This window comes from Podarcis vaucheri, assembly GCF_965113315.1.
Source record: "Podarcis vaucheri genome assembly, chromosome: 4".
Lineage (NCBI taxonomy): Eukaryota > Metazoa > Chordata > Lepidosauria > Squamata > Lacertidae > Podarcis > Podarcis vaucheri.
In genome coordinates, this window is record NC_138762.1 from 42,387,740 (window position 1) to 42,407,949 (window position 20,210).

Here is a 20,210-nt window from a genome sequence, read left to right on the forward strand (position 1 = left end):
CCTGTTGAAATACAAAAACACACACACACACACACACAACCACTTGTTCCTCCTCACCCATCTAGACAGTGCAAAGAAGGTGAAAAAACTGGGCGAAACAGAGGGTGGAAGGGTAGGTGGGCTCCAGAAGCAGAAAGAAGCCAAGGTCAGGGTCAACTGAACTTAAATAGCTTCTTAAGCCCTGCTCACTGCCCCAGTATGGCATGTATCTTCACACTGATTTCATGCCTGCCTTGCCTCCTTCTAGCCCAGTCCCAATTCTGTCCCAGCCTGCAGTCTGCTGGCAAGGGTAGAGGCACAACTTTCTTATGTTCCATTTTCTTCTACAGATTTTGCAAGTCAAGTTTGCAAACCTCCCATGAACAGCAGCAACCTGCTCTAACATTATATCTTGCACATTACTGTACTAGGCAATGCAATATTTAATTTACCCTATCACTGGGTAAGACATGATATAGCACTAATGGGTACATCTAAGTGGGGTCACATTATATGCTAGCAATTTACAAATTTAATCAAGCACTGATTAGTTATCTGGCTATTAATAAATCAAGTAAAATGTTTTACTGATGTTCCTTCTACTTTCTAGCAAGGATTTATATTAGAATGCCTCCATACACACAAATCTCCATCCACCTTGTACAAGCAAATTATGTGCTCTAGAGCTTGTTTTTAAGTGCAGACACATTCCAGTTTTGAATCTCTGCTATTTGGGACCTTTGGTTATTAAAGGAAAGTTTCAGTGTTCCAGAAAGTTCATTACATGTTCATACAAAACAAATTGTATGAACATGTACTGTAACAGCCTCTCTGCCATGACTTCATATATTAAAGGTGCAGTAGTGAGTCCAAAGGAGTTTTTCCGTATATATTGAGCTGTATCCAATGCTTGCACAACAGACTCCTCCCTCCTCTCCATCCCCATGCAGCCCCCCAGCCTTACTCCCATACTTCAAAATCTGCTCCAGGGGATTGGGAGACCCTCCAGAAAAGATTGTTGGCATCCCTGGGAAGAGGAGAGGAAGGGGAAATCCACTCATGCATCATTGGATGCAACTGCCCTGTGATCTTTGGCTGAAGGGCAGTATATGAATTTTACAGTAAGGAATCATAATAATTATTATCATCATAAATCCATAGTAACTCTGCCTTATAATGGCAAATGCGTCTCCAACAAAATATTGTAGTGTACAGTCTTCTCTTCTTGCTGGATACTCCATTCGCCCTCTCTAGCAGTCAACTTTCCATGCCAGTGAACCTGTACAATCCTCCACATTACCTGTTTGTTTGTTTGTTTGTTTGTTTGTTTGTTTGTGTAACTACGGCAAACTTAGGGTTTCCTCAAAGCCTGCTTATACACCCCTCATGTGTTTAGATGGTGTCATTTTGATTGTATGATAACAAACTTTAATTCATCTTTAATTCTTAGTATATATGTAAAATAAAATGGTATACCTAAATTATGGGAACAAAGGAAGTCAGCCCATTGGTCCATCTAGCATTCTCTATGCTGGCTGGCAGCAGGTCTACAGGAGCACCAATCCCACAATAAACACCAGTTTGGAAGTCTGAAAATACCAGCTGTTGTTTCATGCACCTGGATCATAACTGTTTGACCTGACCCCCCTAAAAAAAGCTCAGCAACTCTGGACATCCCTGCCATATAGGAATAAAGAAAGAAGAATTAAATGAGCATACCACATGAGGAACAATTCTAAGCTTGTTTGTCCATAGCAATTTTGCATCTGTTTTAAACAGAATGCTCCTCATAGCAGTTATATGTAGGATTTCATCCTTATGATAGGATCCAGTTCACCATTTTATATCCCATTAAATCAAAGGGACTTGACTGTGCTTTATGCTTGATTGTTCCTTCTCTATCGACTAGAAACTGTAGGTATTTTATAAGGGGGAAAAGTTGCACTTTCCTGTGCTCTTGAACAGTTTTGGAAGATTGCTTTGTCAAATGTAAGGGGGGCAGAAGTCAAAGTGTACAGTAAATAACTAGAATCCAGTTTGGCATTTTCTCTGACCTTTTCTATGACAAATGCATCCAAGGTTATTTTAAGCAATCTAATTGCATCTCTGAGGTGTTTTTTAAAATCCTGTTTCCAGCATAACTGTGGAGCATGTCACCATGACCAAAAATGAAAAATAAAGGTACAGTTTCCAACAAATAATTTCATTATAAGATAATAAATACAAGATTGAGAAAGTCCAGAAAAGTTGCGATTGACTTTTTTTTTGGGGGGGGGGATAGTGGTAAAAAGACTCAATGTTAGAAACTCTTCTAAAAGAATTCATTCTGGTCAAAGTTAAGCACTTCTCTTATGGGTTCCATTTATTTCATTGGAAAGAGATTTCAATGATTTCAATATATAAGATTTACCGGTCATTACACCGTGCTGCCTGTGAGCAATGCAACAAGTTACATAGGGTTGAAGAAGAAGAGGAGGAGGAAGAGGAGGAGGAGGAGTTTGGATTTGATATCCCGCCTTTCACTCCCCTTAAGGAGTCTCAAAGCAGCTAACAATCTCCTTTCCCTTCCTCTCCCACAACAAACACTCTGTGAGGTGAGTGAGGCTGAGAGACTTCAGAGAAGTATGACTAGCCCAAGGTCACCCAGCAGCTGCATGTGGAGGAGTGGGGAATCGAATCCAGTTCACCAGATTACAGATTCACCACTCTTAACCACTACACCATGCTGGTTTATCCTTTAGTGAACATATTTAAATGGCCACTAGACCTTAGTGCAATAATCATGTTACAGTTTGTGTAAACTTGGTGCAATTTGAAGGTGTTATACAACAACACAGTAAAACAACGAAAAACAGGTTTAAAGCAATGCAAATGAACAATCGAGGCAGAAACTTTCTTTCATCCAGCTAGAAAAGCTTGTTGACAAAAAATATCCTCAAAGTACAGGTAGCAGATGTATGTCATATCTAAACAGGAATGGTGTTCCACTAAGCAGGGGTGAGAACAATGAAAGCCCTGCTCCAGGTTGCTGTAGAGCTTCTTATATTATAGGAACTTCAAGTAGACTCTCCCACAGAACACAGTGACCTACTGTGTACATAACGGTAATGCAATCTCTGAAGTAATCTGGTCCCAAGTTGTATAGGGCCATATATGTTAGCACCTAAACCTTAAACTTGGCCTAGTAATAGACTGCCAGCCAGCACAGATCCCGCATTAACAAGCTGCAGGTAGTTTATCCCCTTAAGCAACCCTGCCACTGAAGCTGATTGTAATAGCAATCAATAGGGTAGTGGTGGTTAATTGCTTTCCTACCTGTGGTGGTGGTGGGGGTGCAAAATGAAGGGGTACGGGGAAGTGGGTTGTTGCTTCTGCTGTAAACACTTAAATGGGTTTATTTGTGGCAAAGGTTTGAATCTTTTTGCTCCAAACAGAAAAGGGTAGCCATATCACCTATGCCAATAGCATTGCTGTAGTTAATATGAGGCATAAATAATAAACAGAGCAAGTGCTTTTAGAATACACTACTTACATTTTAACAATTGAATTTTGAATTTATCCCACCATGGGTGTCAGAACCTTGATTACTCTAACTCTGAAATCTCTTTTGACCCCAACACTCTACACATCTAATATTATCATACCTGGTCTTGACCTGAATTCAGTAATGCCAGCTTATGATCAGTTGATGAAAGATCAACAGTACTGTAACTTTACAGCTCCTGCAACCTGAGTACTTTGCATGGTTTTAGGCTGGCACATGATGAGAGAAGGGCTCCTTCACAGCTTTATGGTAAAAAGAACTTCAACAGATCAAGGCTGGATCTACACTGATCTGTAAAAACACTATTAAAGGCTACTAAAAAAAAATTACTGTAACTCTCAATGCAATTTCCTATTGCCTATGTATTGCTGCAGCACCCTCTGTTGTCACATTTTTTTATAACCCGTTTTTAATGAATAGAACCAACCGGTGTAGATTTTCTCCAAGCCTTTTCTAGTAAGGAAATATAGGAAGAAAAAAAACTTTACATGTTGACATTTTGTTTGTCATGCAGCTTATTAGTTGTGTGTAGCCCCTGATTTATTTGGAAGCTTGTCACCTGACCCAGAGAAGAGTATGTAAATTTGCATATGACACAAAGCATATGCAAATTTGGGTCCTCTTTTACTGGTAGAGTGGGGGTTCCCAAATCCTGTTGGCAGCCTTGGTAGAATGTCACACTATCTGAATGGCTGCCCATATCTAATGAGATAAAGGTGCATTTCTTCAGCACTGTGTACCCTAGAGAATTCCAGAAAAAGAGAACCAAAAGAAAAATGTTCCATAGCACAAACTGAAAAGGAATTTAAAGGCCAAGCTGTTCATTCTCACAGTATCCTACTACTTCTGGCACTTTGCTAGCTCCCACGACTTGTTACAGTTTTCCAGATAGTGAGACACAATTGAATCACTAAAACTTATAAGAACAATTAAATAAAAAACATAGCTTCGGTAAGATATATCTGTAGCTATGAAAAACTTGATATAATCCAATTTAATCTCTTGAGATCTCTGACAATTCCCTGAGGGTAATTCAGGAGAGCTTCTGACAAGTATTAATTTCATATCACTGTATATATACACGGACTAGAGCTGATTTCCTAACAAAGGAGCAGTGGGAGTTTGAGTGAAAGGACTTTCTAGACACTACAGAAATGGTTTAGTACAACTTGGTTCTCATTCTTGGTAAACCTCCACAAACAGCCTGTATTGGTCACTTTGAATGACATTCTATGGCAAAAGGTTTTGTGAGGTGATATTACTGGGTTACAGAGATAAAGCTTTATTGCATTTCATTCCTAGAAAATATGGATTTATTCATTTCAAAGTCAGTAAGAGGGAATATAGGCTACTTCCCATCCTTCTAAGAAGGCTTTCCTTCCTTGCTGTAAAACCCCTGCTTGCAAGTCTGTATACTGTACTTGTTGAGGTAAGAGGGAAGAGTAACATAGCTGTTAGTCCAGATTTGCTCCAGCCTGGTAACAGCAATGAACACAACCCCTTACACTAACACCTTTGGTTCTGCAGTGCTAGGTTTTCGGGGTCCCCAGTACCCTAGCAGCGTAGGACTGGTAGAAATTAAAATACAGTATTCCATTCCATTACATAATCAGCTCCACCAGTTTCTGTGTAAGGATTGTCTACTTTTCAAGATAGAGAGAGACTGAAATTGATTCTCTTACAACAAAATCATCTTTCACATAACATTAATTTTAAACATAAAGAAGAAGACTTAAAAGACATATAAGTATTACCTTAGCTGTAAGTTGTTTTCAGGTATGAATTTACATATACTCTCTTGGAAATTCAAATTATCTTTCTTTTGTTCTTCTTACTGAAAAAACTTTGTAAACAAGTTTTTTAAAAGCATTAGTAGCACTTATGGTCCTGGTAAAATCTTAATGGAAAATTTTGTTTTGTGCAGACATTTCATTTGAAGGTGAACTATTACTTCTGAAAATCAGCTATACACTGCATATGGTCACTGAGATGCTTATTTCAGATTCTGATTGCATATGCATTGGCCTGTAAAAAAGAACTTGCTTATTTTTTTTCATCTTGAATCTGGCAATCAACACTCTGCACCGTTCAATTATTCCAAGCCTGTGATTGTTTGGACTTTCTCAGCATGTTAGCATATAATATCTATAAAGCCCTGATTTTTATTTTAATGTATCTAGTATCCATGATGGTGTCATTTTGTGCATGGCCTTGGGGTTTTCCAGTAGTTTTGTAAAACTAACCATAAAGCTTCTGCGCTATCTGCCTTGCATGATGGCATAACTGGATTATTAGTTAAATTTACTTGGACTGACCTTGTTGTGAATGATCTTAGTTTTCCAAATGTATTATTTGTGTTATATCGACTTCTCATCAGGTTAGCAATTCCACACATGATTCCCTGTAGGCTAAACACTTGGAAAAATATATTTATATATATTTGTAACATTTGAATTGTAACAACTATTGCTTGGTCACAACTATATTCTTCCTGAGCAATTTGTTCAAGTGGCTGCTGTTTGTACAGCTCAGTCACTCTTAGATGATTCTGACTATCTGCATCCATTTCAACCTGCTTTCAGACCAGTTTTCACCTCAAAAATGTACCTGGAGAATTCTGCTTTGTGACTTTTGATACCTTGATTGCAACATGCTCCTGGATAAACCATCTGGATTAGAGATTGGCAGACTATACATCAGTGGATCTATTCCTACTTGGGGGCTGCTTCCATAGGGTGACACTGTAAAGCTACTGCTCGTAGGGGTCCTGCCAGTCTATATTCTGTTCTTTAGTCTGCTTAATTAAAGCCTGTCATTTCTCACACTCTGCATAAACCCCCTTGTCTGCCATCTGAAGGCCTGCTTCTGGTCCCATCTGAGGACCTATTCCAGGTTACCCTGCTATCTTAAGTTTGGTGGATGGTGACTGGAGAGAGAGTCTTGGCCATTGTGGCCCTTTGAATATCCAACACTTTCCCTAGGAAGGAATGCCTGGTCAAAATTCTAAAGTACTTTCAATACTGTGGAGGACTTTTTGTTTGCTCAGGCTTGTTATAACTGGTTTTATTGCCATTTTATAGCTTTGCTGGGATTTTTAGTGATTTTGATGTAATCTTCTGTGATTCTGTTGCAATCTTTAAAGTGATTCCCCCTCTGGCAGAAGTGATTTGGTTGTACCTGTTTTTAAGGGTATGAAACTGCTGTTAACTAATGGGTGGCTTTAAAATTCACTAAAGAAAGAAAGAATACTGTATATGCTGAAGTTAAGAGGTATACACAGTGGAAATGAAGTTCCCCGATAGGAAATTATGTCAAATAATCACATTGTTCCACTTCCGCACCTGTTCACCTTCCCTAATATCGGAATTATTTGGAAGAGAAGAGACTTGTGGCATCTGTTCCAAAAGAACACAGGTAGAGCTGCTAGGGTTGTGAGCGCGTAGTCCTTTTTTGAAAAGCTGAACATTGATCAGAGGCAGTTTTAGGGTGGTATGAATGCTGTAGAATGGAGTGAGAGAGGCAAGGGGTGCCAAATTTTAGCGCTGCGCAGGGTGCCACTGAAATTTGAGAGCCCCAGATCCACCACTGCATTGATCAACCAACTGTATGACATGGAAGAGGAAGCAAGGGAGACTGAATTGAGCTCCTCTTCCTCCTCTTGAACTTCTGACTGGTGAAATTTTATTTGTACTTAAGGGTCTGTATGCACACAACTCTGCTGTTCAACTAAGAAGATATATATTGGTTTGCAATTCCTTATCTAGTTACATAGATAATGGCTGATAGTAGTCTACTTAAATACATATGTATACATACAGGAACCGCATCATTTTAATGTACGAAGATAACTCAAAAGATCAATACTTTAGATTCATTCTGATATGCAGTGACCATGTGGCATATATGGGATCTACCAAATTCCTGCGTTGATTATGTGTATGATGTATGAGTAAATACTCATCCCATAGGGATTTCAGTGCATTTCAGTGTGTGTGGCACACAAATGCATACTGCATATATATTCTGCAGGATCAAAGTTTTCATTAATGCAAAAATCAAAAGTACAAAGAAAAAAGAAAACATAATCAAGCTACAGTATAGTGGTTGACATTTCCAATTAAATAGAGAGCAGATAATATAGAAAAATAAAAGCAGCAAAACACATCATGAAAGCAAAAGTTCATAATTCACTGGGGGAAGAGAGCTTTGTATATCTGAATTTCACATGTAGGAAATGATCCCCACCCAATGGTACAGAAACATGGTCTTCTTTACCTCTAGTCCCATGTGATGGTCTTTTAGGCACTGAGTGAAAATCTTTTTCTTTCCTCCAAAGCCTTTAATTTTAATAGGTGTATTATTATTTTTTGGTGCTTTCAGATTCCTGCATCAAGTTAATTTAATTTGCTGGTTTTATATTGGCATAGATACAAAGCTAGCTGGTGGTGGTGGTAGTAGTAGTTGTTGTTTCTGCTGTTTTTTATTATTATAGGTTTTATTGTCTAAACAATGGATTGTATTTTGCATTTTAATAGGGCTATAAACTAAATTATAATGAATAGAATAATACAATAGTGCCCCTACTTCTCTCGCTCATATATAGGGCATTCATTCATATGGGGGAAAGCAAGGAGAAATATAAACATTCATTATCTGAAGGGAACATGCTTTCTTCCTTTATTGACCTCAAACATTGAGAATCAAACTTGCTGCTGTCTGTATAAACTCAAGCTAGGTTCTGTTTCTAGGTCACACTGGGAGAGTCAGGCTGAATGATGGATCTGAGTTTTACATTTAGAAAAAGAGGTATACTTAATCAAATCAACTGTTCTTCTGTTTTTACAGCTTGTAGGTCAGGATTCTACAAAGCATTTGCTGGAAATATAAAGTGTTCAAAATGCCCTCCACACAGCCAAACCTTTGTGGAAGCAACATCTGTGTGTCAGTGTGAAAAGGGTTACTTTCGAGCTGAGAAGGATCCGGCAACTATGGCATGTACCCGTAAGTGTGAATCATACTGGTATTTGAAATTCTTTCCTTGTCTCTCTCATTATCTCAGAAGACAAAAATAGCACTTATTTTATATTCCTCTCACAAAAGCTAAAAGTATGAGAGCATGTTTTCGTTAATCAAGAATGCAAATCAGGTTTTCATTTATTCCCAGTGCTCCTTTAAATAAGCAAAAAAATGCTCTTCAATCTAAAGTGCCTTTTAAAAACACCACCACAGTAATAGATAGAATGTTACCAAAACTGTGTTATTAACAGAGTGACCACACGTTTCAAATCTGGGTACTGGTATACATAATATATAATGTGTATAAGGGGCGAAAACACCCTTGTACAAAATGGGCATTTCATCCATGCAGTACATGGATGAAAACACTCCATGTACTGCAACATATCTGTAAAGTACATATCCTGAAAATGCCCTTGGAAAAAGAAATACCAGACCCCTTTTACAGACTCAGATATAGTTGCAGTGCTTAGAGTTTAAAATGGGACTATAACATTATGGCTCAGGATCAAATGACCAATTAAAACAAAATAAAGCTATTCCAATTCCCATCAGCCACTCCCAAAGGCAGTCCTGGCTGGCAAGTAACATAGTCTGTGTAAAAAGTCATACTGAACTTCCATTACAGCACTCTGGCGAAGAGTCTCAAACAGTTATACATATTGCCATGGCTGTCACAGCCCGCTCATTCAAATGAATTGCTGAGGAAAGCCGACCCACATTACCAGCCCCTTCCCACATGCCAATAAGCCTTAGGATGGTGAATCTGGCAGGCTCTGAGGAGCTTGATTTATGAGTTATGGAAGATAGCTTAGGAAGCTTCCTTACAACTGTTTCAGGATATTTATCATGTTCTCGCACTTTCTCAACGCCACTCCGAGATTACATTACATCTCAACACCCAAGTAAACACATGTGCCATTGTATCCTGACAGTACAGAATAAGTGGACTAAAAACAACGCCTTAGCAACATCCAGTTTAGATATGGTATTTAAAGAATAAAAATCCTGCTCATCACCATGACAACCGACCGAACCCAAAATGCTAGGAATCTGGAGAGGATGGATCAACAACAACAACTTCTACTATTACCCTGAATTTGTTGAACACTTAAATCTAGGTTGCACATACTCTAATTAAATACTATGAGAACTGTGTTCTAACTGCCTTTGGGACTGTTAAACCTCCAGAAGGACGATTGTAGAGGCAAAGGGTCATTAGGGTGGAAAAGAGACATTTGCAAAATTGTCTGATACCTCTTGCCTCCCTCAATCACTTTCTGATTCTTAATAGTCATCAGTGCTTAATATTTTGTTTATAAACAAGTCATATTAATGGTTCTGTAATGGTTCTAGGGGTTGCTCATGCGTAAGCCGGTGCAAACACCTGGCTGTGTTGCCTGAGTGAACCTTTTCTGTCCGGACAGCCACTCTCTCGTGGCTGTCTCAATCGCTGGCAGAATCCATCAGTGGGCGTTTCTTAAACTTCTTCCAGCAAAGAACTCTTTGACGCCTAGTCTCCTCCTACTCTCTCTGCACGAAAGCCTCCTGCACAAGGAGGGCGTAGGCAGCGGAGGACCTCTACTCTCCCCGCTGGTCCCCGGCAAGGAGTCATGGGACCGCCTCGCCGCTTCCCCCATCTGCCCCCCTTCTCCACTGGTGATACGCTGATTCTCTTCCCCAAAAGATGGGCTGCCTCTCCCACCCCCGGGACGCTCTCTGGAATCCCTCTGGATTTTGCTCTCTCCCTCCGGCACTGATGGCAGTTCCCTGACAGGTTCTAAAAGAAAATAAACCACTGTTGGCTTCTTTCTAATTTATGATTTTACCATGTGCACATCAGTACAATTTCAATCTATCTTGTTCCTGAATGGTGCAACACTTTATTCTACTTATAAGATGGGATAGGTTAATGGGCGTTGAAGCTGGATTGCAATTCAGTAAGAAAAGCATATATTAAAGATATACTGATCAAGGACTAGAGAATGACATAACAAATCCTCCATCCTTACTACGACTTTGGCATGTTTCTACAACAGCAGCTACAGACAGTAAGCCATTTCTGAAGCACAAAGTAGTGTCAAAATAATTTTTGAATGTACACCAAGATCCCTTTGTATATTTAACATACCTTTCTGGATCCCAGGCAGCATTTTATTCTTTTCTATAAAATAAATTATACAGGCATTAGTATAATTATTATGCGCAAAACTGGAATAGTCACAATGTCTGATGCATGTTGGTGAAAAACATTAATCTTTTAAAACTGTCAGTATACTTCCTTGCCTAAACAAAATATATAGCATGAAGAAATTCCTGAGCATATTGCTCACAGATGCCTGCAAAAAGGTTATGGCTGCCAGTTTTTTTTCCCAATGTGACATATAATCTATGCATAATTTATAAGTGATAACAAAGCAATCAGGCCACATTCATAAAAATCCCAATGACACATAATTTAGCAGAATCTGAGGATTAGAATTAATTGTCTCTCTTTGTTCCAAGTTCTAAATCTTAGTAAATGATTCACTGCATGTCATTACAGCTTAATATTTGCATGAAATCACAGTTTAGATGGCATAATTTAATGGCAATTAAAAACCTATTTAATCGTCATGCAAATTGGCACGAGGGCCCTTGAGTATGAAGGGTGTCTATATCTTCAGTATCTGCAGGCGGACAGTTATAAACTTTGAAACACTCCTACTACAATTGATAACAATTTTCCTGTTCAGAGCAATATGAAAGCATAATAAATCATATTTTTATCCTAAAATAAGACCAAGTTTCTCTGTACATTGCTTTACCAAACAGAACTATTAGCAATCATTGGGAAATTGAAAAAGAAAGAAACTAACAGGCATATATTTTTTTCTGGTGCACACTGAATATAATTATACATAACATACACAAACTAAAATAAATCAAGATAGCATAAAGGTGTTTTGTCAATAACTGGATGTGATGCTGCACATAGTCTCCCTCTCTGATACAAAAGCCTTTTTTTAAAGAAAGGGCTAAAATTCTTAAGACTGATTCTTCAAGAGCAGAAATGGGAGGAAGTTTCAATTCCCTGATTCTGTTTCCCCTACAAACATCTGATTGGTAGAATTCTCTATATTTCTATTCCTGTTGGCCTTCGTAGATAAAAGTCATTGGGTGAGAATAGTTGTGGCCCAGTGAAATATACTCAGAGTCGCAAAGTGATTTCATGCTCTTTATTCAGCTCATAGGGGTGAGGAGGAATGAATGAATGTCCCCTCAAAGTATCTGCTTTATATGCATTATTTACACAATGGGCTGCACATGATTGGCTAATTCCAGAATTTTACTGTAAGCCAATCAGGTTGTGGATTCACTTCTATCTGGAGCATGATTGGGTGGTTCCTGCCAACCAATCATAGTGCTGCATTGTTCTAGGACCAATCAGACTGCTGCATTCTGAATCCTATTGTTCTAGGACCAATCAGACTGCTGCCTTTTGGATCCTATTCTTCTAGGACCAATCAGACTGCTGCTGTTTGGATCCTATTCAACTCAGTACATAACACCCAGAGAATTTAAAATCCAGATACCAGATTCTATGGTGCGGGCATATTTTGTCATCCTAACCATACAAGCCCCATCCTGAATCTGTCTTGAGTTCTGTTCCTAGTATTTTATCTGACTTTGTTTCCTGACTTTGTTTCTAGCATGTTCTTTTGTGATCTTGACATGAGTTCCTGTAGGACAGTTTACATGTTCCTTAAGAACAATATGAGGGTAGCTGGCTTTTGTTTTGTTTTTAAGTTGTAAGAATGTACCATGTTTGCCACATTTAATTTGTTTCTTTAAATGATGAAAGAGGGCTTTGGGGGCTAAAACACACACACATATATATACTAGTTCTAATGACAAACTATTTCCCCTTTTCCTTAGGGCCTCCTTCTGCTCCAAGGAACGTAATTTTTAACATAAATGAAACAGCTCTCATGTTGGAATGGAGCCCACCAAGTGACACAGGAGGAAGAAAAGACCTCACATATAGTGTCATTTGCAAGAAATGTGGATCTGATGCCAGCCAGTGTGAGATATGTGGAGGAGGTATCCGATTCATTCCAAGACATACTGGACTAATCAATTCCTCAGTAACTGTGCTTGATTTTGTGTCTCATGTGAACTACACTTTTGAAATAGAAGCCATGAATGGAGTCTCTGAATTAAGTTTTTCACCCAAGCAGTTCACAGCTATCACAATCACTACAGATCAAGATGGTAAGTTTGTGCTATTTGTATATAAGATATATGTACTTAGAGCTTATGTCAGTTAATAGTACATTTTGTGATTTCCCCCCCCCCCCGCCGCCGCCGCCGCCCCCGGAGTCAATAGAAACACTTAAAGCTACTCAGATCATTTATTCTTCCATGTTACTATTTTGTGCAGTGGAGAGGAAATGGTTTTAGGATGAAATAGGAGGTGTTTTGTTAAAATTAATGGGGCTATCCAGATGAAAAGGTGTTGCATTAACTGAAATTAATACAATGCTGGGACATATACTTAATTTTTTAAAGGCATGCCTGAAATTCTGTGTTTTTTCTCTGTTTTACAATGTGGAATTACTGGTGGGAAAGTCGAGGCTTGCTGATGTGTAAACTCTGTAAACTCCATTCATTTCAATAGTACACAGAGGAGTACACAGTGGATATGACTGTAATTGCAGCTGTCATCCCATTGAAGTCAATGGTAACATTTCCATTGACTTCAGTCATTTGGTTGCACCCAGCATCTCCGTGTTTACCTGTGTAAAAAAATGTACTTCAGATATTTAAAATATCAATATATACATATTGATACATGTCTCATGAATTTAATTTCACAAAATGTATCTCTCCAGCTAGTTTGATAGGTACAAATGTAAGGTATTTAAATATTATGACATTCTTATATGAATGACCATATAGAATTTGTCCGTATAGAATTGGTATTGGAATTACTAAAGGGAGAATATTCAGTTCTTGTCCCCAGGCCTCCCTATTGTTTTTGTACCAGTTGCATAGGAAAACAGTTGCATACAGACTGACAAGTATGGCTTCATTTTGGTTTTATTAAGTTGACATCTACAATGATCAATATGTAAGTTCAATAGAAAACCAAACCTTCAGAACTTAAAATCAAATTTACACTTACCAGAAATTTAAAGCCTTATGTAGGTATTTAATTAGTGTTGTGGCTGCATGATGACCTGGTGTATCTGCATTCCAAGGAGATCCCTAGACACTTGCGGGGGACATTCACATTTTAATAATAATAATAATAATAATAATAATAATAATAATAATAATAATAGGCATGACAAGGTCTGAGCATGCTCACTGCTGGCCAGGAGACACATTGGCTAAAAGGGTGGGATTTGGTATCTTCTACTTGTTCTTTCTGTGGAAGTGTTCCAGCTTGCCAAATGGAACCATGCCTCTTCCCCCTGCACATTGTTCTGGAAGTTTTCCCAACACTCTGCCAAACCAATTTCAGCTGGCATAGGGGGAAGAGAAGGAGGAAAGCTCCTTGCAGAAGCAAATGTCCCTGTGCAGGACTTCCACTTACGGGACTGGTTTAGTGAATCCTGCCCAAATTATCAAAAGGGCTTCAAATTAATTAGGATCAGTGGGAAAGCACTTCTTCCAATCCTAATTTGTTTTACAAGGATTCTTTCAGATGCAAAACCCTTTTTGCAGAGGTGCAAAATCTATGAGCCTCTAGTTGCTATTGGATTCCCATCAGCCTCTACCAGCATTGTCAGTGGTCAGGGATGATGACGGCTATAATTCAGCAACAGGTAGAAAGCACAGGTTCCTCACCTCTGGCTTAAAGTATCCTGGGTTGTGAGTCCCTTCATCCCAATTTCCTCTTCACCCCCACCCTCCCCTCCCCCCAACACTATTGGGCAGAAAAAAATACACACACACAAACACACACACACACACACCAAGAAGTTTGGGGGTGAATGGGCAGCTTTGTGATCACCTTGCCTCAAACCTCAGCAGTCAGAACCTAACAGTATCATCAAAAGGGTATTTCCAAACCATTTATATCTCATCTCCCCATGACTCCTTGTGAGCAACCAACTTTTCACTGTATAGCTCAAATTACCAGCCCTGTGGGTAGTAATCACTGTTCTAATAGCACTTCTATAAAAGGGAGAGAAATCATATTGATAAGTGAAATAAACAGCAATAATTGCACAGAGTTCACATAAGCTTCCTTCCATATTTATATATTTTTGTCTATAAGGCTTGCCCTGCTGCATAGCTTTTTAATTGTTCTACTAACATGTATTTTTGAAAAATGGCCTATTTCAACTACATTTAAATTTACTTAACAGCTTATTCTCTACTTTACATTTCCTCAGTTTCTAGGGAGGAGAAGAATACCTGTTCACTACCATTGTTAAGATATGTGTGCAGCCCTTTACTTACTAGTGTGCAGTTTTCAAATGGCTATTGCACTTGCTATATAATTTGCATCAATGCCCCCAAAGTCATTAATTTTCTTTGCAAAGATACTGACATAATTTACCTTTGCTCTTTAAAATATATAGTTTTCAACCATCCCTCTTTTGTACATCCATTTCTAGGCAGCAGAACTGGTGCTACCTTCATAAACATGCTTTATGAAGGCTTGCCATTTCATTTATCACCATGTCTTTTTCTGCAAAACTCTTCTTTTATGTCCAAATAAACTGACTGAGACTCTGAAAAGTGATCCTTAAATTCTTTGAAGCTTTACCAGTAGCACTGTTAATAATGGAAGAATTATTGTGGGGAATGCAAGCAGCGTACACACTTGGGTTTTACTGTCGGGCTATCATAGATTACAAAGGCAGAGGCCTTTCCTTGCTTGGATAAACTACAGTGGAAACCAACACAGTTATATGAAAAGCAGACAGTGGTAGAAGATACATATCTGCTGTCTTTAAAGATAAATCTTATGCCATCTCTCTGGCCATGCACATTTACACAGGAGTCCCAAGGATATGAACAAGCATAGCTTTCTTTCCATTGCTGGCATAACAACTGTGGTAAAGGAATGTAAATATTAGAGCTCCTTGGAATTTGTTGTAGAGTATTGTGCATAAAGTCCAACCTCAAAAAGATTAATGAGATTCTTATACGAGGGGAGGGGAGGGGATATAAGCATACCTTCTAAGTGCCCTGGGGGGAAACGGGTTATCCCGTTTTTTTCATGCAAGTTCTCAGCAGCCATATTTGGTGCCTCAATCTCATCCTTTCTTGCACTGTGCTCTTGTCCTGAAAAGAATATGGGGGGGGGGATGAGGTATGGGTCATGTGACTTGCCCGGGAGCCTGTCTCAGAAGACATGCATTGTGGTTTGGGGTAGTAAAAAGTTGTACAATATGTTTAAGACCACCACATTTGTTGAATAAAGGTCAGAAAATCAAAGCTCTCTTAATTTATTTATCATTTGTTCCATTAAGGTATTACTTCCCATGAAACATTTTGAAGCTAGCAATAATAAAAACATCAACAAACAAAAACAGATGAAACAATTTCAAGTCCAACACAGATATAGACTGCGAGATAAATCTATATATTAATTAGTTTCAATGAAACACTCTGTGAGAAATGCGGTAAGATAAATAAATGACCAGGGATAGGTGCTCTGACTGCTAGATGGTCAGTCTAGGACACTATGTAGGGCTGTGTCATAACAGAGTGGGGAATGGGAACACTGTGTTACAGTGGTTCCTATGTCCAGGACCAAAGGCAAACAGTAGTATTGGGATAGTGCTTTTCAGCTCCCTGGGGGTTGTGTTATGGGCTGCTGCAGAGGATAATGCCAATGCTTTTTAATATCTATATAAAGCTTCTGGAAGCGGTCATTAGGAGTTTGGGATTAAGGTGCCATCAGTATGCTCTGTTTCTCCGTAACATCTGAACTGAGAGAGGCTGTGCAGTCCCTGGACTGGTGCCTGGGCACAGTTGTGAGCTCAATGAGGAAAAACAAGCTAAGCTTGGATCCTAACAAGACAGGAGCATTGTGGGTGAGTGGTCCCCACGTCTGAGAAATTGGTCAGTTGCCTACCATGGATGGAGTTGCACTTTCCTAGAGTTCCTAGTGAAGATTGATTGACTGGTAAACCACTCTGAAAATTATTGCTCTGGGAGGGGAATAGGGCCTCCTAACAACTCTCAGCCCCCTTAACAAACAATAGCTCCCATAATTCTCTAGAGGAAACCATAATTGTTTAAAATGGGTACCATATGATGTGAATGTGGCCACAGTCTCTCACACCAGTGGTAATGAAATCCCTTCATATTCCCATATGTACCGGTAAGTGCAATTGGTCAAATTTAGATCACATGATTCTGTTGCTGGTGTGTGCCTGTCAACTTACCATAATTTTCATGTCCAGTTAACATTATCCTGCTGGGCCCAGTGTGTAAGGTAAATTTCCAAAAGGAATTCCCATCAGCTCTAGCCAGTGCAGTTATAGCCCAAACCATCTGGAGGGCATCAAATATCAAAACAGAATCCAGGATGTTACTCTTGAGTACGCCTGAGGGAAGCGTGACTCTTCCTTCAATTTATCTTGCTTCTCCAACTGATGAACAGAACAATTTTTACCTGACAGGCAGTTTAGAAACAAAGGTGATGAGGGACTATGTCATAATTAAATATGATTGGCTTTTACTAATATCTGAGTCAGAGATGAAACATCTATTGCAGACCTGAATCTGAGCACTTTTATCATGATAGAAGAGTAAGAAGAGGCTTCAGGAAGGTGAGAAAGAAAAAAGTGTCATGTTCCCTTCCCTCAAATTTTTCTTCCTGCTCTGCAGCATAACCTCTTTCCTTGGAAGTTTTAAAGCAGAGCTTGGATAGCCATCTGCCATAGATGTTTTAGTCGAGATTCCGGCATTGTAGGGGGTTGAACTATATGACCCTTGGAGTCCCTTCCAACTCTACAGTTCTGTGATATGACATCATTATGATACTCTCTGTGAACAAACTAACTGCCATCATTTTTCATTGTATACAATATCACATTTGTGTTTACCTCGTGAAAGACAAAGTGAGCCATGTATTTATACTATATTTAGTCCTTTTTTCTGGGGGTACGCAGGGGTACCCCTAAACATTTTATGAATCTAAGTTTGGCCTCATTGAGGGGCAGTATTTCAATATGAGTAGGAAAGTGAGAGTACCCCTAAAAAATTTTTAGAAAAAAAGCACTCGTATGTGTGTACGGGTGTGCACGCAGATAATGTATTTATCAAAGCATATAGCTAAAGAAATGAAAACATAGGTTTGGTTTTCAAGTTTTTGCAATTTGATCTAGCAGTGTACAGAAATCTTTGCAGGGTTGATACAATGAACCTCAAGAAGCTCTTGAAACTGTTCTACAACTTGAGTGTTTTTTCCTCTCAAGAATAAGCCACCTTGTGCTATATATATTCCTGCCACTGCAAAGAACCAAATTAAAGTAATCAGGCTCGCTTCATTTAGTTGGAATCTTTATCACTGACTGATACAGTTAGAAGAGTCATTACTGACTGATATAGCCTCAGTTCAGTACAAGATATTCCCAAGATAAGATTGTGACTTCAGTAGTGTAATTAGAAACCTTTGCCACAATACTTAATTGACTGACTGCTGAAATTCTTCAGTCACATTAGCAGTATTCTTTTTTCAGAGTTTACCCAAACATTTCTGAGAGGGATTTAAATTAAAACACGATCTCTGGTGCTCTGACTTCATGACAAGCAAACTGAAGGCTTCTTTCCTTTCCTAGCAAAAGGAATTAGTTTGGTCAAAAGCAGTAAAGGGAGACATTAATCATGGCTAGTCAGTCTGGAAAAAATTGTTCTTGTAGGTGTCATGACTTTCACACAAACCTTTAGGGAGCATGTTCAAAGTGAAGGACATGGTAAATTACAAACCAATTCTGCTGATGTTTGCTGTGGGGTCTTTAAAGCAATTATGTTCGTAACAGGTTGTTTCAATTCATTTGCTTCTTAAAATGTAGTTTCTTCATTATGCTCCATAACCCCTTCTCCTTCTATGAGTTTGAGTCTCTTCCATATGGATTTGCCAAAGGCCTTGACCCAGTGACTGATTTCATTTCTATATTCTGATGGCATTAAGTTGTGCATGTTGAGATAGTTTTGAAAGCCGATTTAAAGTTTTCATATTTTTGCAGCCCTTATAAATCTATTCATTCTACTGCTGAATTAGCTTCAAAACAGTATTTTTAAATAACACATTCACCTACTTATAATGAAGAAGCCTTGTCTTCCAGCTCTGGTTTTAGATTGCATTTTTACATGCTTTCAAGCTTGCCTCTTAGGGAATAGTAACAGAAAGAGAGAGTTACTGTGAAAAGGTTTTAATACGTTTTGGAAATATACAGTAAACAATTCATTTTGAATGTTGTGCAAGATACTTTGCAGAACCTCAAGCACAAGCGTCCCTTGTTTTGTTTGTTCTCTTCAGCACAAACAAAATGTATACCTAACAGTTACAGAATGAGAAAATATAATTAAAATTACAAGTAGTTTGCCAATGTATATACACATGAAAGACTGAATTATAATTACCCTAAGATAGTAGCATCCAGTGGTAACTGAGGAGTTGTATACACAGTGAGAAGATTCATGTTGTTGTCTAGAAAATATATTCTGTTATCAGGAAATAACATTTGCCATTGTGGCTAGGTAGTCAAATGCCAAGGTTGGGATTAATGTTTCACTAACCATTCCTCTTCTCATCTCAGAAAAAATTCTATAACCAGCCATTATAGCATATTTTCATTTCCTTCCCCTTCATTGAAAATCCAAAGCTACTAGTTTCCCACAGGCAATTGTTCATCCATTGTAAGAACAGGGTGTGGACTAGGTGGGCAATTGTTCTGATCTAGCAGGCTCTTCTTATGTTCAAGGCCTTTAAATACACTTAAAAACAGCCACCATTTGTTTATTTTTTACTGGGAATTTTATTTATTTACTTAAAACATATATAAACCACTTAATATGTTTTTTTAAATATCTGAGCGGTGTACAACAAAAAAAACAGTAATATAATTAAAACAAAACTATAACATAAAAATAGTAAAACAGCAGAATAATAGCATATTAAGACATGTGATTCATACAGATAAGGTGTCTCTCAGCACATGGATTTTGTTTCCAGTACTAGAACTGAGCTCACAGACCTACCACTCAATAATCCACTCCTGATTTTCTCTCAAACATATCCAGACTTCCTTCATGTTAGCAGCCTAATTTAAAAAGGGAAAACCTTTTTTGTTGTTATCCTTGTTAAACAATTGGGAGCCTTTGATGATCTGCTTCGAATAACTAAAGAGATCTACTACAAGATCTCAATCTACCCTCTGTCCACCCCTACTCTAGAGGTTTTAGTGGGTTGATTCTTGTATCTATTCAGACACAGTGCATATTTTGATTCATTGTTCAATCCATTTGTGTACATAAAAGGTATCTATACAATGGTGGCTGGTGGCACTGGTAGGGCACAAGGCAGGAAGCAAACAGTATGTGGAGCCAGAGCCAATGACAGGTAGAGCCAATTCTAGTCCCCTCCACCATCCCCCAATTTTCCTGCTGGACTGGTTCTAAGCAAGAAGGCAGATTAATAATAATAATAATGCCCCAC

General features: G+C 38.6%; 1 protein-coding gene across 5 annotated transcripts in view; it reads left to right on the plus strand.

Annotated features, from left to right (window-relative positions):
- Nucleotides 1-20,210, plus strand: part of EPHA6 (EPH receptor A6) — a 356,395-nt gene that overhangs the window by 162,023 nt on the left and 174,162 nt on the right. For all 5 annotated transcript variants that reach the window (XR_014218859.1, XR_014218860.1, XM_082219716.1 and 2 more), the window contains exons 4-5: nucleotides 8,369-8,524; nucleotides 12,458-12,793. Coding sequence is in view for 3 of the 5 variants with exons in the window: in XM_082219716.1 (XP_082075842.1) it covers nucleotides 8,369-8,524; nucleotides 12,458-12,793 (492 nt within the window). In the remaining 2 variants the exon portion in view is untranslated. The remainder of the gene's footprint in view (nucleotides 1-8,368; nucleotides 8,525-12,457; nucleotides 12,794-20,210) is intronic.